This window comes from Abramis brama (assembly GCF_963993115.1).
Source record: "Abramis brama genome assembly, chromosome: 3".
NCBI classification, from domain to species: Eukaryota; Metazoa; Chordata; class Actinopteri; order Cypriniformes; family Leuciscidae; genus Abramis; species Abramis brama.
Genome location: NC_139965.1, coordinates 60,875,390 through 60,891,267, shown reverse-complemented (window position 1 = coordinate 60,891,267; position 15,878 = coordinate 60,875,390). Strand labels below are relative to the sequence as shown.

General features: G+C 38.2%; 1 protein-coding gene across 1 annotated transcript in view; it reads right to left on the bottom strand.

Moving 5' to 3' along the window:
- piezo1 (piezo type mechanosensitive ion channel component 1 (Er blood group)) overlaps positions 1–15,878 on the bottom strand; it is a 144,568-nt gene that overhangs the window by 75,030 nt on the left and 53,660 nt on the right. The window contains exons 3-5 of the mRNA XM_084108660.1: positions 6,906–7,028; positions 4,089–4,131; positions 2,876–3,029 (exon numbers count right to left, since the gene is read on the bottom strand). Coding sequence (XP_083964786.1) covers positions 2,876–3,029; positions 4,089–4,131; positions 6,906–7,028 — 320 coding nt within the window. The remainder of the gene's footprint in view (positions 1–2,875; positions 3,030–4,088; positions 4,132–6,905; positions 7,029–15,878) is intronic.

Here is a 15,878-nt window from a genome sequence, read left to right as displayed (position 1 = left end):
TACAATTTCTCTGGCAAACACAAGCCTTCGGGTCAAACATTTCTGAAAACTGAACTAAAGACTAATTTAGTCTCATCAGGAGTTTCTTCATGCTGTTTTGTACTGTATCCGTACTGTACTGTATGTTTTATTCTCTCTGAAACCAGCAACTACATTATATATATATATATATATATATATATATATATATATATATATATATATATTTATTTATTTATATATTTATATATATTTACAATATGTTGAAGCACCGTCTACATCAGGGGTTCTCAAAGTGGGATTTGCAAAAAAAAAATTTTGGTCCCTATGATCCACAAAAGAGCGGATGGAATCGCGGGATTCAGTCATAAAAATGGAATTTGGAACGCTGAATGTCACAGAATTTGGCAATTTTTGGACTAATAAATCAAAAGCAGGGCTGTACAATGAACCAAATATCAATATGGACAAGTATCTGAATATTAAAGCTCAAAAAGACTGTTATTGAAATGAGTCACTTCACCAGCATTTCACCATTTCATTTGAGAAAACTCTCATTATATCATACGCAGAAACTCAAAGGTCTTCACGACCACCCGGCAACATAAACGTTCGGTTTAACTTGAAGAAATTATGACAGAAATATATTACTGTTTTACAGTAGAGTGTACTTCTCACAGTAATAATATGAGTAATAATAATAATAATAATAATACAATTAATAAAATAATTTAAGGAATAATCAATAAAAGACTAACCTTTGTTTCATTACTGCCTTTTAAAAAAAATAATAAATGTGTATTAAAACATATGTTAAACATTCCATAGGGCCCTGTTATTGCACTCATTTAACCAAAATTCAATTAATTAGACATTGATTGAATTCAACCATTAAATTGAAAAAAAAGAGAAAAAATAAAACAGATTTCATATGTTCAGAGGCGTTTATCAACTTTTTCCAGAAAGTTCACTTTGGCAAGCGGTTTGAACATCGTTTTGGCCTGATTTTGTGTGTTCTCTGAAGTATATCAGGGCCTTTAGAACCGGTCTTCACATAGACAAGCAAATAATATCATAATAAGAACATTTTTTACATTTTCTGGTGCATTTTGTGCTTAGCCATGCTAAAACAATCACCACAATGTTAGACTGTTGTGGGTGGTTAATGGTTACTTGTTGTGGGTGGAAGTTTTATGTTTCTTATTGGCCCATGTCAAGAAAAGTAATAGCTCACCACTCCTCAATAAACTGCAGGATGGTCTGACTCTGGTCCAATAACCAACAATAACCAACACTATATGAGCAATAATCAACACTATATGAGCAATAATCAACACTATGAGCAATAATCAACACTATATGAGCAATAATCAACACTATATGAGCAATAATCAACACTATTTGAGCAATAATCAACACTATATGAGCAATAATCAACACTATATGTGCAATAATCATAGAGAGGCTGGGTTATGATTCTGCTTCTCACTGTTTGTTCTTCTTCTTGTCACTATGTATGTGTGATTTCTGCAAGCATTCATGATCATCAAAACACAACAAAACTCTGACTTCAGCTGCCATGTGACCTTGTGGCCATGGTTACACACACACACACACACACACACACACTATTTTCATTTTCAATCCAGTGAAGCTCAACTCTTTCAGTCCCTGCAATGAACTTCTGATGAGTTTCATCACTTTCCACACAGCACGAGTCACTCCAGTGCTTCAGTCCAGATAGATGAGCACAGTGAGGTATATCTATGCATTAGCATTAAAAGTTACATAAGAACAAAATCAAACGGTTTATGTTCCGGGATCTCTGTGTGAAAGGGAATAAGACGACTCAGACGGGAAGCTTCCACCAGACCAACTCATACACTGATCAACCACAACTCATTTTTGTACACGATATAAAGAGGCAGGTAATAATTCTCGAATCGATGATCCCACAATAACAGATTGTTACGTGTCAAAGTGGAAGCGCGCGGCGCATATGCATTTTGTGGTCATAATTTCCCTGCATCTAAAAAGAACAGAATATTTTATGGATATATAACTCAGTAATAAAGCAGAACATGCAGTTGTTCCTGATGATCTCACATTTGCATGGCAAAACTTCAGTAAGAAAAATAAAAGGAGTAATATTTCACTAATTTCAATGTAGTTTTGACTGTAGGAAGAGACACCAGGGATGTTTTTCCATCTGCTAAATGCAACACAAGACATTAAGATATTCTAAAAATTAACATTGATTTTCTGTAAAGCTGATTTGAAATCAATGTATTTATTTGATTGAAAGCGCTATTAAAAAAAGAAGTCATAAAAAATATTAAATAAAAATGATTGGGTATCGCAAGATCATGATAAGGGTACAAAATCAAATTAAATCAAATTAAATCAAAGTAAATAAATAAATAAAAATTCTTGGGTATCACAAGTTCATGATAAGGGTTCAAAATAAAACAAACAAACAAACAAACAAATAAACAAATAAATAAACAAACAAACAAACAAATAAATAAATAAATAAAATAAAATAAAATAAAATAAAATAAAATAAAATAAAATAAAATAAAATAAAATAAAATAAAATAAAAAATATTTTTTGGGTATCACAAGTTCATTATTAGGGCACAAAACAGGGTTAGAAAATGGTAAGAAATAAAATAAAAATCCTTTCATATGGAAAAAAACAAACATTACACCCACCCGTTCCTCCAAACCTTCCCTGTCTCCTCCTCAACAGCAAGTGTTTAGCGATACAACATCAGCACAACATCAGCACAAATTACACCTAACTTTATTTTAACCAAATGGAAGAAAGAAAGAGACGTTTGCTGAGAGTCTTTCGGGCCTTAAGGCAGCATTACTCAAGAGAACAGACACTCACCTCATGTAGAAGTACAGACACGTGTGTTACGAGCCCCTCGTCCCTCTTCTTCATCAGTCGGTTGCAGAGGACCAGTGTGATCAGAGAGATGATGAAGATGCCCAGATCTGGGGTCAGGAGCCACACGACGGCCCAGGGCTCTTCTAGCGGGAGTCTGCAGGAGACAGAGCAAACACCAGTGTTAAACACCACAGCTGAGGACACAGAAAACACCTCTACAGGGAAAGGGAAAATAAAATAAAATAAAATAAAATAAAATAAAATAAAATAAAATAAAATAAAATAAAATAAAATAAAATAAAATAAAATAAAATAAATAAAATAAAATAAAATAAAATATTTAGATATTCTAAAAATTAACAACAGTTTATTTGAAACAATGCGCTATATATAACATATACATAATACATATATATTATATATTATATGTATATGTTATATGTATTACAAGCAAACACCACAGCTGAGGACACAGGGAAAGGGGAAAATAATAAAATAAAATAAAATAAAATAAAATAAAATTAAATAAAATTAAATAAAATGAAATAAAATTAAATAAAATTAAATAAAATTAAAATATATTTGATGTATATATTATCTTCCAGCTCTAATCTGCTAAATGCAACTATAAGACATTAAGATATTCTAAAAATGAACATAATGATTTTCTGTAATGTATTTATTTGATTTAGTGCGCTATTAAAAAAAAATAATTGGGTATCACAAATTTATAATAAGGGTACAAAAAATAAAATAATAATAATAAATAAAAAATAAAATAAAAGCTATATGCTATATATTATCACCCAGCTCTAATCTGTTAAATGCGACTATAAGGCATTAAGATATCAAGATATTAAAACATTAACATAATGATTTTCTGTAAAGTTGATTTGAATCAATGCAATAAATAAATAAAATTTCTTCAATTCCACAAGTCCATATAAATAATCGGCCAGCTCTAATCTGTTAAATGCGACTATAAGACATTAAGATATTATAAACATTAACGTAATGATTCTCTGTAAAGTAGATTTTGAAAGTGGCTATTAAAAAAAAAAAAAAAATGTATTCTTATTGATGTAAACTTTATTTGCATGAAGTGTAGAGCACATGGCCTTGACCTGAACATCATCTAACACTGATCACTTTGGAACGGCTCAGCGTGACGCCTCGCGTTTACATGCTCTCATTCTCCGGATTCTCCACATACCTGGACACTCCGACGTGTCTCGATAGAGTCTCCCATGAGCTGCCTGAGGAGAGAGCCAGAGAGAGAGAGGGTTACAAGTGCTTATCAGTGTTTATAAGTGAGAAAGACAAGCTAACCGAACCGAACACATTTCCATGAGCCACTGAACTGAGTCAGGCGAAGTCTACAAGACAACAATAAACAATATTCCAACAATAAACCTACACACACCACCAAACATGTCCTAACCTTACCTGTATCCTCCTCAATAATAAAAAATTAAAATTAAAATAAATAAAATAATCTATATGCTAAATATGCTATATATATATATATTATCGTCCAGGTCTAATCTGCTTAATGCAACACTAAGACATTAAGATATTCATTAACATAATGACTTTCTGCAAAGTTGATTTGAAAATAAAAATGTATTTATTTGATTTAAAGCGCTATTAAAAAAAAAAAAAATTCATAAAAAAAATCTTGGGTATCACAAGTTCATGAAAAGGGTACAAAATAATAAAATGAAATAAAATAAAATAAAAATTCTTGATAACAAATCTGCACATTACAAGGCACTTCCTAGTCCTTCCCTCGCGGGTCAAAATGACCCGAAGCCCTAAAATTATACTTAATTATACTTTTGTCCAGAAAGCTTATTTTATTTAATTTTTATAATATTTTTTCTATTTTTAATGCAATTTTATTTTATTTACCTGTAAATTACTGGATTTAATCAATAAATAATAAATAAATAGTAATTTAGCAATTTAAGCACATTGCTCACATTTGCCGACCTCTTGTGGAAAACAAATAATATAACATGATATTTCATAACTCTCGCCACTAGATGGCCTTATAGCTCTATATGGAGCAAAGGAGCTGTTCCTCTGGGTCCTAAAGTCAGTTCACTTCAGTATGCATTCAGATACACATGTAGACATTATAAAATAATTTTTTTGGTAAAGTTTTAGCATTTTTAGTTTGAATTTTGAGCATTTTTAGGTTTTTCTATGTGTACTGACGCATTCCTCGCACTCAATTCATTCCTATGGGGGTCAAATTGACCCGCGAGGGAAGGATTTGTTACTTTTTTCAATTTTAACCAAAAAAATCTTTGAATCCATAATTATATATATTTTTTGGTGTATTGATGGTTCAAGTGCGACAGAAGTCACGGGGTCTCGGACCCCTCCGATGAACACTCAAAAAATATTTCCGGGTCAAATGAACATGCACCCAGTGGCGGATCTACGGGGTGGCAAAGGGTGGCAGCTGCCATCCCTGGGATACAGTCTTGCCACCCCTGTTGCCACCCCATTTATAAATCAGATAATATTTTTAAAGTATATTTTATGTTCATAGCCTACACGTTGAAGGCCAAGGAGACCCGCAACAAACTCCTCTCAAACAGAAATCGCCGATTTAGAATCCCCTCCCCCTCACAATGGTTTCACCCATCACTAGCACGGCAGCGACCCCCGCGAAAATGAAATTTCACCAGTGGCAGCTGGACAGCCTGGGCAGTGCAGCACAGTGCATCTGTCTGCAGTACGCAGTGTCTTGCAACCCGACTGGAGAGACGGAGCTTCCCCAGAGCCTCTGAAGGTGAATTGAGTTTCCCCAGGTGTAGTTTAAATACATGTTTAGCTTAAAGTTACATTTGTAATGAATGTATTGTATGCTAAAGACCATTCAGCATCAGCAAAAACAGCGAGTCTATTACGTTAGCCAAAATCAGCGGTCAAATCGCTCCCTCGTGATTTGTAAGAGCACTCTTCCCTTTGATTGGCCTATTTTTTATTTTAGTAAAGACAAGAACAGCTTAATAAAAAATATAAAATATTGTTTGTATCCATAACGTTTACTGATGGTCGCCGTTACGCCGACGTTACGTTACAACACACAATACAGTGCCAGTTAGGAGATCGATCATTTGATTAGCTAAGCAGTCCTATTAAACCCAGTTCCTCTCAGATATCACAGCAATGAAACTAGGCTACAACTGGGGAAATAACAAATACAATAGGATTAAGTATGGGCGTTAATAGTTGGGAGAAAATATGATGCGTAATAATGATTAGATCTGCATTTGGTCTTAAAGAGGCAGCAGTCTAATAATCCTGCTGACGTTTGCTCCATTAATGTGAATCAAACAACAAAAGGCAAAGAGAAAATCAGTCGCAGCTCTTGAATGATATAAGCTTCTATATCTATCTATGATAAACTATGCAGTGTTATTTTAAATCTGACTTTATTAGATGTCTTTTTAGTCCATATTACTCCTGAACAGTAATGTCGGTAGACATTACTGAAATTAAAGCACTGGGTATATAATTTGTATATGTGTTTAATTGTATACTTTTTTTGTTTGACCATGTGTTTGTACTTTGTTTTTGGTGTCCTATGTCTTCTGAATATAAAACACAAAAGCCTGCACCATTCTGCATAACGTATGTTTTATTTTGTTTTGTTAAAGCATTGCTTTTTCTTTTGCTATAGATATTTATTTTACATTTCAAAATATAAAACAATATTAATTGTGTTCTAAATTTTTTTTTTCCTTTTTTTTAATATAACAAAAAGAACCAATAAGAATACCGTTAAAGTACCGGATCGATAAGGAGTATTGGTAAGAGTAGTAATACCGAATGATACCCATCCCTATTGGCAGCAACAAATTAAAAGTTATGGCCAATTTAACTGTGATTAAATTCAGTATATATACGTCTGCCATATTTTGCCACCCCTCAAAAATTCCTGCCCCCCTCTCGCCACCCCATCAATATTTTTCTAGATCCGCCCCTGCATGCACCTGAAATAAGTTGTACTCACAGTTGTGTCCCAGTGCATCATCCAGGCTGGGGATGGTGTATAAGCAGATCTGGAAGCACACGTGTGCCAAGAGGAAAACCAGACTGGTGCTGAAAAGAGCCTTGATGAAACGTCCAGTGTGTCCTGTGGGATGGAGAGGAAAAATACAGTAAGAAAAGAGAAATGCACAGAAGTTGAAGCTGGTGCAGATCAGTAAAAAAGTCCCAATTCACATACTTTCCATCCTAAATAGTATTCGAAATTAGAATTAGTGTGTCCCAAATTGTAGTATGTTTAAATGATAGTGGTTCAACAGATCACAAAACTCACGGTTCGGATCACATTACGGTTTTTGAGTCACAAATCGGATCATTTTTCAGATCAGCAAGAATTTTTTTGGGGGGTTGGGGTTGACTTTGCTTTCCATTTATTACTTAAAGCACACTTTAAGTACTCTGGTACCACAAAAACTACTAGCCTAACTAATAAACTTCAGACATTATTAAAAGGCAAGTGAACAGGCAGTAGAAAATAAGAGCAAATACCCAAATCACAAGCACAGTTAACAAGCATGTTCTAAATATTCGATTAGAACTACAAACACGAATACACAATGTTAAAAAACTACAAACATGGCGGATCTACGAGTCCGACGGTTAAATAGAGAGGTTTAGATAGAGAGAGATTAATAATCAGTATCTAACTTGACGAAAAGATATTTATTCAGTGCTATCCACGTTATATTTAATCAGCAACAGCATCGTGAACTTTTATAAAGATACATTTTAAACATTACATTAAAGACTATGATGATGTAGTTTGTCACACTCAAAATCATGTAACTTTTCTTCACAAAAGTCCAATAACTGGTTTTATTGTCAATATTACAGTTTCCATTACAAATTAGCTTCAGCTTAAAAATGAACCTCATATTTAAGGTTCATTTTAGTTTAAACCTGCCATTTAAAAAAAAAAAAAAAGGTTAAACACGTCCATGAACACAGTATTTGTCAACTACCCATCCATCGGTTGTCATAACAATAGCTTTACAGGCTTTGCAGAAACTCTTGTAATATTTAATTGCAAAATTTACATTGTTGCCACCCAAAGACGGGCTTTCTAACAGTATTTTTCCAACAGCGCAGAGGTATAGGAGAAAATAAGCACATGTGTGAGTGTTTAACTTTTGCGAGAGTTTAGGAAAATGCAAAGGCAGGCCCAGCTATTCTGATCATGGCAGGACTGTCAAAATACAAATAAATAAAAATAAAATAGGTAAAGAGCACTGGGACTGTCTGTAAAGACCTCTAAACTTTAGCTACAACTGGGCACTGTTAGGGCCAAACTTTTACATTTGACATCTGTTAAAGTGCCATATTATGCTATTTTAGGCTCCTAATGTTGTTTTGGCGTCTCCTACAACAGGTTCACACGCATCCAAGGTCAAAAACACTTTAATTTCCTCATAATCTCCATTACAGCACCAGCTCTTTTCTCTCGGTGTCTGAAACGGATTGATAAAGGATTCAGTCTCTCTAAACTCCGCCTCTCTGAGAGCTTCCTCTGCTCTGATTGGTCAGAAAGCAAACGCTCATTATCATATCTGAATCTCAGCTCTTGATCACAGTGATACGAACAGTGACGATGGCGTGGGTTTTACCGTATCAATCTCAGAAAACAGCGTCTTCTCGACATGAATAACACAAACCAAACTCCTCCAGTCTCAGATACACTACAGTGTTTGAGGGCGGAGCTAAGAGACACTGTTCAGTCAATCAAGACCACAGACTGGCATTATGCAAATTAGTTACATTGGTTTGTAACAGGAAGTGAGACTGAAATAACTGACGACTCGTTTCAGCAGTTCAGAATTGATTCTCTTTTTTTGGAGACAATAACTTTGTCTTTGCTCTTTGAAACTTTGCAGACCTTTTACATAACAGCCATCATCCAAAAATAGCATAATAAGGGCAATTTAAATGCATTATTAATTTTTTATTTTTTTTTGTCTTTTCAGTCCACCAGGTGAAAACCGTCTGATTGTTTAGAAAAGTAAAAGCACAACTCTCCTCAAGACACATAACTTCAATCATGTCCGTACCACAAACGACCACACTAAAAGTTTAAGACGTAACATTAAGGGGTTTTTAATAACCGCAAGTATGAATAGTAACAGTGCTTTAGTAAGCAGGAAAGTTGCACAGTCGACAATTACAGCCTGAATGTGGTTATACTTTACCTAAACACTGATGGAAATGCACTGCTGAATAATGTAACCTATAAAATAAAGGTTTTAATAGACCGACATCAGACGAGCCATTCCCTTACTTGAAACTATTCTGGAAACTGAAGTACATACTCTGTATGTGCACTCTAAAAAATCTTGGGTTATTTGTCCATGTTAAAATATGTCCTCAGAAATGTACACTGATTGTTTATGGACAGGTTATGGAGTCACAGCATATGGTCGATTACACTTGAATTACTTATACATTTTTAATTTTTACTTCTAATATTTGTTAAACGTGCTTAAATGTTGGCAATATGTATTACAAATGATATAAAATATACTATTCTGTAAAATATGATTAAAAAAATAATTACTATGCAAGCCAGTGATTGTATCGAGTATTTTTTTTTAAGTTTAGAGGATTTAAGTTAAACCGTAGACATTAATTAATGTATGAAAAAAAAATAGTATTATAGTAAATATGAATCAACTATACTGGGTTAAATCAACCCATTATGCTGGGTAAAATTAACCCAACGTGTTCTGTCCTATATTTACCCAGCCCAACCCAAATTGGGTTGTTTTTAACCCAGTGTTTTAAACTGATGTGTGAGAATGGATGGCATCGCAGCAGAGATATTCGGGCTTGACGAGGTGAGTGAGGACACCTGGGAAACACAGAGCTGTATTTGTCTTTCCAGTTTGTCTTGGCGTTTTTCTTTCCAGTGAGATTCAATGAAAGGCCACTTCAGCGTTCGTTCACATCTAACCTGTTCCTCACTACAGCGGGAGTGTGAAATCTGCAGGCCATTTTCCACAGAACTAGATGACTGTGATGTCTTGTGTTTTGACACGTGTAGCTGTGATTGTTTTAACAAGAATCGGGGCTCCAGAGCACTTGACGCTGCTCCATAGATGGTGTAGAGTTACTGAGTTTCTATGGAAAGAATAACAGTCTGCCTTAGCAAGCCAAGCCAGAGGTTTTACACATCAGCACTGGGATATTTCCAGCCAATTTTGAAGGTTATCCTGTTGTTATACGAACGGTTTATTTTGGCGAATCACTACAGTGTAATTTAACCAAAGACAATTGTGATTTTCAGTGCTTTTCAAACACTTGTTTCGTCTTGGTGACTAAGAGCGTTCTAAGGAAGTTTTCACACACACTAAAAAATCTTGGGTTATTTTTTCTACCCAAATCCTGGGTTGAGTATTTTGGGTTATTTTTCAGTGTTTGGGTAGTTTTTGTGTTACCCAGATCCTGGGTCAGACGTAACAACTCAGTGTTTGAGTAGTTATTGTGTTACCCAGATCCTGGGTCAGACGTAACAACTCAGTGTTTGGGTAGTTATTGTGTTACCCAGATCCTGGGTCAGACGTAACAACTCAGTGTTTGGGTAGTTATTGTGTAACCCAGATCCTGGGTCAGACGTAACAACTCAGTGTTTGGGTAGTTTTTGTGTAACCCAGATCCTGGGTCAGACGTAACAACCCAGTGTTTGGGTAGTTTTTTTGTTACCCAGATCCTGGGTCAGACGTAACAACTCAGTGTTTGGGTAGTTTTTGTGTAACCCAGATCCTGGGTCAGACGTAACAACCCAGTGTTTGGGTAGTTTTTGTGTAACCCAGATCCTGAGTCAGACGTAACAACTCAGTGTTTGGGTAGTTTTTGTGTAACCCAGATCCTGGGTCAGACGTAACAACCCAGTGTTTGGGTAGTTTTTGTGTAACCCAGATCCTGGGTCAGACGTAACAACTCAGTGTTTGGGTAGTTTTTGTGTTACCCAGATCCTGAGTCAGACGTAACAACTCAGTGTTTGGGTAGTTTTTGTGTAACCCAGATCCTGGGTCAGACGTAACAACCCAGTGTTTGGGTAGTTTTTGTGTTACCCAGATCCTGAGTCAGACGTAACAACTCAGTGTTTGGGTAGTTTTTGTGTAACCCAGATCCTGGGTCAGACGTAACAACCCAGTGTTTGGGTAGTTTTTGTGTAACCCAGATCCTGGGTCAGACGTAACAACTCAGTGTTTGGGTAGTTTTTGTGTAACCCAGATCCTGGGTCAGACGTAACAACCCAGTGTTTGGGTAGTTTTTTTGTTACCCAGATCCTGGGTCAGACGTAACAACTCAGTGTTTGGGTAGTTTTTGTGTAACCCAGATCCTGGGTCAGACGTAACAACCCAGTGTTTGGGTAGTTTTTGTGTTACCCAGATCCTGGGTCAGACGTAACAACTCAGTGTTTGGGTAGTTATTGTGTAACCCAGATCCTGGGTCAGACGTAACAACTCAGTGTTTGGGTAGTTTTTGTGTAACCCAGATCCTGGGTCAGACGTAACAACCCAGTGTTTGGGTAGTTTTTTTGTTACCCAGATCCTGGGTCAGACGTAACAACCCAGTGTTTGGGTAGTTATTGTGTAACCCAGATCCTGGGTCAGACGTAACAACCCAGTGTTTGGGTAGTTTTTGTGTAACCCAGATCCTGGGTCAGACGTAACAACCCAGTGTTTGGGTAGTTTTTTTGTTACCCAGATCCTGGGTCAGACGTAACAACTCAGTGTTTGGGTAGTTTTTGTGTAACCCAGATCCTGGGTCAGACGTAACAACTCAGTGTTTGGGTAGTTTTTGTGTAACCCAGATCCTGGGTCAGACGTAACAACCCAGTGTTTGGGTAGTTTTTGTGTAACCCAGATCCTGGGTCAGACGTAACAACTCAGTGTTTGGGTAGTTTTTGTGTAACCCAGATCCTGGGTCAGACGTAACAACTCAGTGTTTGGGTAGTTTTTGTGTAACCCAGATCCTGGGTCAGACGTAACAACCCAGTGTTTGGGTAGTTTTTTTGTTACCCAGATCCTGGGTCAGACGTAACAACTCAGTGTTTGGGTAGTTTTTGTGTAACCCAGATCCTGGGTCAGACGTAACAACTCAGTGTTTGGGTAGTTTTTTTGTTACCCAGATCCTGGGTCAGACGTAACAACTCAGTGTTTGGGTAGTTTTTGTGTAACCCAGATCCTGGGTCAGACGTAACAACTCAGTGTTTGGGTAGTTTTTGTGTAACCCAGATCCTGGGTCAGACGTAACAACCCAGTGTTTGGGTAGTTTTTGTGTTACCCAGATCCTGGGTCAGACGTAACAACTCAGTGTTTGGGTAGTTATTGTGTAACCCAGATCCTGGGTCAGACGTAACAACCCAGTGTTTGGGTAGTTTTTGTGTAACCCAGATCCTGGGTCAGACGTAACAACTCAGTGTTTGGGTAGTTTTTGTGTAACCCAGATCCTGGGTCAGACGTAACAACCCAGTGTTTGGGTAGTTTTTTTGTTACCCAGATCCTGGGTCAGACGTAACAACTCAGTGTTTGGGTAGTTTTTGTGTAACCCAGATCCTGGGTCAGACGTAACAACTCAGTGTTTGGGTAGTTTTTGTGTAACCCAGATCCTGGGTCAGACGTAACAACCCAGTGTTTGGGTAGTTTTTGTGTTACCCAGATCCTGGGTCAGACGTAACAACTCAGTGTTTGGGTAGTTTTTTTGTTACCCAGATCCTGGGTCAGACGTAACAACCCAGTGTTTGGGTAGTTATTGTGTAACCCAGATCCTGGGTCAGACGTAACAACCCAGTGTTTGGGTAGTTTTTGTGTAACCCAGATCCTGGGTCAGACGTAACAACCCAGTGTTTGGGTAGTTTTTTTGTTACCCAGATCCTGGGTCAGACGTAACAACTCAGTGTTTGGGTAGTTTTTGTGTAACCCAGATCCTGGGTCAGACGTAACAACTCAGTGTTTGGGTAGTTTTTGTGTAACCCAGATCCTGGGTCAGACGTAACAACCCAGTGTTTGGGTAGTTTTTGTGTAACCCAGATCCTGGGTCAGACGTAACAACTCAGTGTTTGGGTAGTTTTTGTGTAACCCAGATCCTGGGTCAGACGTAACAACTCAGTGTTTGGGTAGTTTTTGTGTAACCCAGATCCTGGGTCAGACGTAACAACCCAGTGTTTGGGTAGTTTTTTTGTTACCCAGATCCTGGGTCAGACGTAACAACTCAGTGTTTGGGTAGTTTTTGTGTAACCCAGATCCTGGGTCAGACGTAACAACCCAGTGTTTGGGTAGTTTTTTTGTTACCCAGATCCTGGGTCAGACGTAACAACTCAGTGTTTGGGTAGTTTTTGTGTAACCCAGATCCTGGGTCAGACGTAACAACTCAGTGTTTGGGTAGTTTTTGTGTAACCCAGATCCTGGGTCAGACGTAACAACCCAGTGTTTGGGTAGTTTTTGTGTTACCCAGATCCTGGGTCAGACGTAACAACTCAGTGTTTGGGTAGTTATTGTGTAACCCAGATCCTGGGTCAGACGTAACAACCCAGTGTTTGGGTAGTTTTTGTGTAACCCAGATCCTGGGTCAGACGTAACAACTCAGTGTTTGGGTAGTTTTTGTGTAACCCAGATCCTGGGTCAGACGTAACAACCCAGTGTTTGGGTAGTTTTTTTGTTACCCAGATCCTGGGTCAGACGTAACAACTCAGTGTTTGGGTAGTTTTTGTGTAACCCAGATCCTGGGTCAGACGTAACAACCCAGTGTTTGGGTAGTTTTTTTGTTACCCAGATCCTGGGTCAGACGTAACAACTCAGTGTTTGGGTAGTTTTTGTGTAACCCAGATCCTGGGTCAGACGTAACAACTCAGTGTTTGGGTAGTTTTTGTGTAACCCAGATCCTGGGTCAGACGTAACAACCCAGTGTTTGGGTAGTTTTTGTGTTACCCAGATCCTGGGTCAGACGTAACAACTCAGTGTTTGGGTAGTTATTGTGTAACCCAGATCCTGGGTCAGACGTAACAACTCAGTGTTTGGGTAGTTTTTGTGTAACCCAGATCCTGGGTCAGACGTAACAACCCAGTGTTTGGGTCGTTTTTTTGTTACCCAGATCCTGGGTCAGACGTAACAACCCAGTGTTTGGGTAGTTATTGTGTAACCCAGATCCTGAGTCAGACGTAACAACTCAGTGTTTGGGTAGTTATTGTGTAACCCAGATCCTGGGTCAGACGTAACAACCCAGTGTTTGGGTAGTTTTTGTGTAACCCAGATCCTGGGTCAGACGTAACAACTCAGTGTTTGGGTAGTTTTTGTGTTACCCAGCTCCTGGATCAGACGTAACAACCCAGTGTTTGGGTAGTTTTTGTGTTACCCAGATCCTGGGTCAGACGTAACAACTCAGTGTTTGGGTAGTTTTTGTGTTACCCAGCTCCTGGATCAGACGTAACAACCCAGTGTTTGGGTAGTTTTTGTGTTACCCAGATCCTGGGTCAGACGTAACAACTCAGTGTTTGGGTAGTTTTTGTGTTACCCAGATCCTGGGTCAGACGTAACAACTCAGTGTTTGGGTAGTTTTTGTGTAACCCAGATCCTGGGTCAGACGTAACAACCCAGTGTTTGGGTAGTTTTTGTGTTACCCAGATCCTGGGTCAGACGTAACAACCCAGTGTTTGGGTAGTTTTTGTGTTACCCAGATCCTGGGTCAGACGTAACAACCCAGTGTTTGGGTAGTTTTTGTGTTACCCAGATCCTGGGTCAGACGTAACAACCCAGTGTTTGAGTAGTTATTGTGTAACCCAGATCCTGGGTCAGACGTAACAACCCAGTGTTTGGGTAGTTTTTGTGTTACCCAGATCCTGGGTCAGACGTAACAACCCAGTGTTTGGGTAGTTTTTGTGTTACCCAGATCCTGGGTCAGACGTAACAACCCAGTGTTTGGGTAGTTATTGTGTAACCCAGATCCTGGGTCAGACGTAACAACCCAGTGTTTGGGTAGTTTTTGTGTTACCCAGATCCTGGGTCAGACGTAACAACCCAGTGTTTGGGTAGTTATTGTGTAACCCAGATCCTGGGTCAGATGTAACAACCCAGTGTTTGGGTAGTTTTTGTGTTACCCTTATCCTGGGTCAGATGTAACAACTCAGTGTTTGGGTAGTTTTTGTGTTACCCAGATCCTGGGTCAGACGTAACAACTCAGTGTTTGGGTAGTTTTTGTGTTACCCAGATCCTGGGTCAGACGTAACAACCCAGTGTTTGGGTAGTTATTGTGTAACCCAGATCCTGGGTCAGATGTAACAACCCAGTGTTTGGGTAGTTATTGTGTAACCCAGATCCTGGGTCAGATGTAACAACCCAGTGTTTGGGTAGTTTTTGTGTTACCCAGATCCTGGGTCAGACGTAACAACCCAGTGTTTGGGTAGTTATTGTGTAACCCAGATCCTGGGTCAGACGTAACAACCCAGTGTTTGGGTAGTTTTTGTGTTACCCAGATCCTGGGTCAGACGTAACAACCCAGTGTTTGGGTAGTTTTTGTGTTACCCTTATCCTGGGTCAGATGTAACAACTCAGTGTTTGGGTAGTTTTTGTGTTACCCAGATCCTGGGTCAGACGTAACAACTCAGTGTTTGGGTAGTTTTTGTGTTACCCAGATCCTGGGTCAGACGTAACAACCCAGTGTTTGGGTAGTTATTGTGTAACCCAGATCCTGGGTCAGATGTAACAACCCAGTGTTTGGGTAGTTATTGTGTAACCCAGATCCTGGGTCAGATGTAACAACCCAGTGTTTGGGTAGTTTTTGTGTTACCCAGATCCTGGGTCAGACGTAACAACCCAGTGTTTGGGTAGTTATTGTGTAACCCAGATCCTGGGTCAGACGTAACAACTCAGTGTTTGGGTAGTTTTTGTGTTACCCAGATCCTGGGTCAGACGTAACAACCCAGTGTTTGGGTAGTTTTTGTTTT